Consider the following 6,381-nt stretch of genomic DNA (forward strand, 5'->3'; position numbering starts at 1 on the left):
GTTGGGTCTTTGTTTCTGTGCGAGGGCTTCCTCTAGCTGTGGCAAGTGGGGGCCACTCTTCCTCGCGGTGCGCAGGCCTCTCACTATCGCGGCCTCTCCTGTTGCGGAGCACAGGCTCCAGACGCGCAGGCTCAGTAGTTGTGGCTCACGGGCCCAGTTGCTCTGCGGCATGTGGGATCCTCCCAGACCGGGGCTCGAACCCGTGTCCCCTGCATTAGCAGGCGGATTCTCAACCACTGCGCCACCAGGGAAGCCCCAAGACAAACTATTCTGAAACTTATAGATTTGCATGAAAAACATCATAAGGGAAAAATTGTAATTGCCTCAGCATGAGAGATGGAATATATTTTAAGATAATTGGAGACTGTCTTTTATGTGTTCTCTTTGGTTTAGTTTTGATTTCATGTACTTTAATTTGTTTACAAACTATTCTGAAACTTATAGATTTGCATGAAAAACATCATAAGGGAAAAATTGTAATTGCCTCAGCATGAGAGATGGAATATATTTTAAGATAATTGGAGACTGTCTTTTATGTGTTCTCTTTGGTTTAGTTTTGATTTCATGTACTTTAATTTGTTTCTGTCTCTTAATTTTTTTCTTAATATATTCCAAAGAATGTAAAACACTTCTGAGGATCTCATTACTACTTGTGAAATCGCCTCTATCTCTACCACTGGATGTAATTTTTTTGGGCAGTCTTATAAGAAAAAAGTATCTTAGATTTAGCAGTCTGACGGTAGTGATAACCCTAAAAGTACATTTTGTGTAAGATCAAATATACTGTAGCAATTTCCCTTAGGTGAATATTGTAAATTTTGGAGGTTCTGATGGTTTTTTTTCATATAAGTGCTACAGGAATCATCTTTTTGCTTTTATTCATGTTTCATCATTCATATGTGTAAATTTTACATTTTTACTGCTAAGCTCGCTAACATGCTGGTGATTAGACATTCCCTTGACAAGTGTGATCAGAAGTGGTCTAACTGAAGATGTTTCATGACTTGAACACATTAGGTTACAAATTGAACTTTTGCTTCTCTTTGCAAAGGCACTGAGACGTGAGTTAAAGGAGAAAGAGTATTCTGTCCTGAATGCTATAGACCAAGCTCGAGTTTTCCTGGCTGATCAACCAATTGAGGCCCCTGAAGAACCAAGAAGAAACCTACAATCAAAAACAGGTGAGACTGATTTCTTTAGTACATCATAAAAACACATGTGAGGAGAACAAAACACCAGCATCAACAAGAGAATTTTCTTACAGCATATCAGGACCTGATATTTTTAAATGTCTTATAGAATTTCAGGATCTAGTATTAAAATTTTTCTTCTAAGTATTACTTTAGTCAAATATGTCATTTTTAACAAATATTTAGATTCTTAAATTAAAAAATAAAATGGCTGTATACTTCAGTATCATTATTTTAAAGGGGAATTAACTGCAGAAAAATACTTTGTTAAAAAGCATAGTGTAACTAAAAATAATTTCTTTAAGAAATAAAAATTTATATTTCTTGGGCTTCCCTGGTGGCGCAGTGCTTGAGAGTCCGCCTGCCGATGCAGGGGACACGGGTTCGTGCCCCGGTCCGGGAAGATCCCACATGCCGCGGAGCGGCTGGGCCCGTGAGCCATGGCCGCTGAGCCTGCGCGTCCGGAGCCTGTGCTCCACAAATGGGAGAGGCCACAACAGTGAGAGGCCCGCATAACGCAAGAAAAAAAAAAAAAAAAAAAAAAAATTTATATTTCTTATATTTAAACTACATGATAAATAATTGTAAGTAGAAGAATGATATTTAAAATACAAGAGTAAACATAAATTATTTAAATATCTAGAAGGTAAGATTATCTAACTTCTCTTTTTCAAGATTACTTTTTTAAATAAGACACCAAAGCCCCTTTCTTTTACAAGCAGACAACAGAATTTCTTTAATTTAAACATAACAACCTATATTATTTATGTACTTTGGCTTAAAGCTGAAACAGTATCTACCTTACTAGCAGATAGTAATAAATCACATAGTAGATTTAAGAGATGAATTTGGGGGCCAACATATATCTTTATTTTGATTTTTCACTTATGGCATAAAAGCATTCTGATGCATTTTAAAAAATAAACATGCCATTCAAAATATTTTCTCATCATTCACTTTCCATAGTAAAACCAGACCTGAAAGACCGCCTCATGCCATGTCCAGCAGTGTAATTCATGAGCATTTATTACTTGTAAGGGAGGTACAGTTGGAAAATGCTTTGACTGTAGCTGGAACTGGATCAGACATTTGGAAAGTAGCCATTTTCCTCCTCAGCCTTTCTCAGGGAAGCTCTACTTCAATCGGAATAAATTTCCCATCAGTTATCATCTCTTCCAGCATTGGTTTTTATTTTCTGCTGGCAGTATCACTGTTTTTCTAGTCAGCCTACCGGGGACCTAAGTCATTGTTGAGTCTCCGCCTCTCTCAGTCTGCAAATCACTCATGATTGTTACTTCTATCTTTGGAGACTTATGCCTCCTGAATTATACATGTATTATATACACACACGGACATATGTATGCACACAACATGCACACAGCTACATAGTAGGTTGTTGAATGACTTGTATGCTGAGCACACTCGGGTGTGGGCAGGAGGTCATTAGCTGGGACAGGATCACTGGAAGCAGCAGCCCAGAGAGAGGGGCAGAGCGGCTGTGTGTCAGGGGAAGTCAGCAGAGCTGGGGGCAGGGGAGGTGGGGGCAGGGGCTGTGCCTGGACAGCAGGTAGGAGTGAGGGGCTTGTACGCGCTGTCTGGTGCAGATTACAAGGCCCTGGAAAGTTGGACAGAGCATTTCGACTTAAATACAGCAAGAAGAAGGCGCTATTTCACTGGGTTGGTTTTTTTTTTTTTTTAAGCTTGGAAGAAAAATAAGAAGTTCACTTGTCTCGCCTTATCCAATTTGAAGTCTACCTTAAATCTGTCTCATGTCCTTGCTTTTCAGAGAATAGAGGAAACGTTTTTATAATAAGCTATTTCATAGCAGTAAAAAAGTGTTATATCACTAGAGTTTCACTTTGCTATAAATTTTCTTCCTTAGTGGTTAGTCAGTTTAAGGGGTAAAAACATATTGCTTTTGAGTCCTTATTTTGCTGTTACATCAGGACATTTTTAAGACCTATTTTCACATACTATATTTGGGAAGCAAGAAAAAAAGTCACGTCAATTTAACTTTATGATTTTTTTTGTTTTGGAGTGTTTTTTTTGTTTGTTTTTTTACAATTAACCATTTTCACGCTTTCTCCTTTCCTGATATTATTTTGTGTAATGTTGGCTGACTTTACCTGTTGTTAAAAGTAAATAAAAGAAAATCATCCGTAATAGCTTTTATACTTTGTTTACCATGACTTACGAACAACTGCTATCAGTAATTGTGTTTGAACATTAGTTATCTTGTGTGATGCTACTCAAAGTACTCAATGTTGGAGGGACTAGAGCAGGGAGAAATTGTATAATGATTTTTTGGTTCTATTTAATAAGCATTTATTGAGTATGCTATGTGTAATGTGCCAAAGGACACACCAAGGTGAATCTATCTCTTTGTTTTTTAGTAACTATTCCAGAAAATACTTCTTGCCATGATTTTTCTCTCCCAAAGCCTTTTCTCCTGGCTTCTTTTTTTTTTTTTCTGTTATCAATTATCTTATAGTGTCATATGTGTATATATGCATTTTATGATAGCTTATGGAGTTTTATTTTAGTACTGCGTAGCACAGAATGAGTTGCTCTCAGGCATCTTTTAATTGATAAATGCTGTTGAAAACAAGCAAACTAATTATTTCAACCAGGTGATCAGTTGCTGACAAAGAATTTTATCAGGTATGCTCTGCTAGATATTTTCTTTTTTCCCCCCAGTTTTATTGAGATATAATTGACAGAACATTGTACAGGTTTAAGGTGTACAACATAATAATTTGATATTTGTATATATTGTGAAATGATCACCACAGTAAGTCTAGTTAACATCTATCACCTCACATAATTACATTTTTTTTCTTTCTGATGAGAACTTTTAAGATCTACTCTCCTAGCAACTTTCAAGTATGTATACTTTAAACAATTAAAAATCATTACTAATATTAACTGCCCTATTTCACCCCCTTACCATCTTTTGCTAGGACTTTTCAGTACTTTATTTTTTTTTTTTTGGGGCCACTCCGTGTGACTTGTGGGATCTTAGTTCCCTGACTAGTGATTGAACCCACGCCCTTGGCAGTGAGAGTGTGTGTGGAGTCCTAACCACTGGACCGTCAGGGAATTCCCGCAGTACTTTGTGTGTGTGTGTGTGTGTGTACGTCTGTGTCTGTGTACATCTTTTTTTTTTTTTTTTTTTTTGTGGTATGCGGGCCTCTCACTGTTGTGGCCTCTCCCGTTGCGGAGCACAGGCTCCAGACGCGCAGGCCCAGCGGCCATGGCTCACGGGCCCAGCCGCTCCGCGGCATGTGGGATCCTCCCGGACCGGGGCACGAACTCGCGTCCCCTGCATCGGCAGGTGGACTCTCAGCCACTGCGCCACCAGGGAAGCCCTGTGTACATCTTTTTTTAATTTTATTTATTTTTTTATACAGCAGGTTATTAGTTATCCATTTTATACATAGTAGTGTATACATGTCAATCCCAATCTCCCAATTCATCCCCCCGACTTTCCCCCCCTTGGTGTCCATACGTTTGTTCTCTACATCTGTGTCTCTGTTTCTGCCCTGCAAACCGGTTCATCTGTACCATTTTTTTAGGTTCCACATATATGCGTTAATATACGATATTTGTTTTTCTCTTTCTGACTTACTTCACTCTGTGTGACAGTCTCTAGATCCATCCACGTCTCTACAAATGACCCAATTTCATTCCTTGTTATGGCTGAGCAATATTCCATTGCATATATGTGCCACATCTTCTTTATCCATTCGTCTGTCGATGGGCATTTAGGTTGCTTCACAGTACTCTCTTAATTGGTATCCCTGCATCAACATAAATAGATGCTACAGTGATACATCTAAAACACAAAACTGGCATCTAAAAACCACTGGTAGTCACTGAAATGGGATCTGAGCTCCTTTACCTGTCATACAAGGCTGCACAGTGATTTGGCCTCAGTTTTCCAGTGCGGCAGCATCTCATGCTTCTCTCTGCTCCAAACTAATGTCCGTTTGACACCCACCAGCGTCTCATGATGTTCTGCAGGTAATGGTCTTCTTAACTTTATTCTGTTGTCTATTCTGGTTTTTTTCTGCCCATAGGTCCCTCCTACCTGATCTCCAACTCCTTCCTCCTTTGCCTGCCTAGCCCCTGCTCATTCTGTCCCACTCACTGCAGGCTTTGTTTCTTCCTGGACCGATTCCTCTCCCAGCCCTCCTCCTCGTCTCCCGGGTACCCTGTCATCTCTCTGACTATATTATTAATATCTGTATCTGAAGCTCAGCCCTGCCCTTGCTTAATGACCTTTCTCAGTTACTGAGAATCTGAAAGAATGTGAACAATTATCTGAGCAGCCAAGATAGATATTTTGTAGAAAATATAGTGAAGATCTTATTAGCTCTTAGAAAAACCACCCTCTCAGAGGTATTAACTCTTACTTTAGATACTGTTGTAAGTAGTTTAACTTGTTTTCAAGTGAATTATGGGTATGTAGCAAGATGGAAATGACAGGACAGGGGAAAAGGGTGACAGTGAGAAATGACTTCAAGAAGTCTGACAGCAATGAGGAGAAAGAAAATTATAAAAAGGATTCATGGAGATTCTAAAATAAAACAAAACAGAGTAGTCTTTGGGGCCTTTTACAATAAAAGAAAAGCTGAAGCTATGAATTGTAGTTTGTTTATTTTTGAAGACAGAATATAAATCAGTTAAGAGAAGGCATAGGAGTTTATACTATATTTTAGTGAATTCCCTTCCAAAATGGCAACCGTAAAAAAAAAATCAGGTTAAATGAATGAGATGTAGCTCTCTGGACCACTCAGCTACCCAGAATTACTCATTCTGCTTATAAATGGTTATTAAGTCAGTATAATTTTTAATTGGACTAAAATTACCTGAATAATTACAGAAATTTTACAAAGTTCACAACTTTGTCAGTAGTTCCCTTATCTTGAGTGATATGGAACTACTTAATTGGATTTCAATTGTGTCATCTCAGTGTATAATATTTACTCTTGGGCTTCCCTGGTGGTGCAGCGGTTGAGAGTCTGCCTGCCGATGCAGGGGACAGGGGTTTGTGCCCCGGTCCGGGAAGATCCTACATGCTGCAGAGCGGCTAGGCCCGTGAGCCATGGCCGCTGAGCCTGTGCGTCCGGAGCCTGTGCTCTGCAACGGGAGAGGCCACAACAGTGAGAGGCCCGCGTACCGCAAAAAA

At 39.2% G+C, this 6,381-nt stretch overlaps 1 protein-coding gene across 1 annotated transcript in view; it reads left to right on the forward strand.

The window, feature by feature from the left end:
• UTRN (utrophin) overlaps positions 1-6,381 on the forward strand; it is a 503,258-nt gene that overhangs the window by 382,866 nt on the left and 114,011 nt on the right. Inside the window, 1 exon segment of the mRNA XM_007450323.1 lies at positions 1,052-1,181. Within this exon segment, the coding sequence (XP_007450385.1) occupies positions 1,052-1,181 (130 nt within the window).

This window comes from Lipotes vexillifer, unplaced genomic scaffold (assembly GCF_000442215.2).
Source record: "Lipotes vexillifer unplaced genomic scaffold, Lipotes_vexillifer_v1.1 scaffold112, whole genome shotgun sequence".
Classification (NCBI taxonomy): domain Eukaryota; kingdom Metazoa; phylum Chordata; class Mammalia; order Artiodactyla; family Lipotidae; genus Lipotes; species Lipotes vexillifer.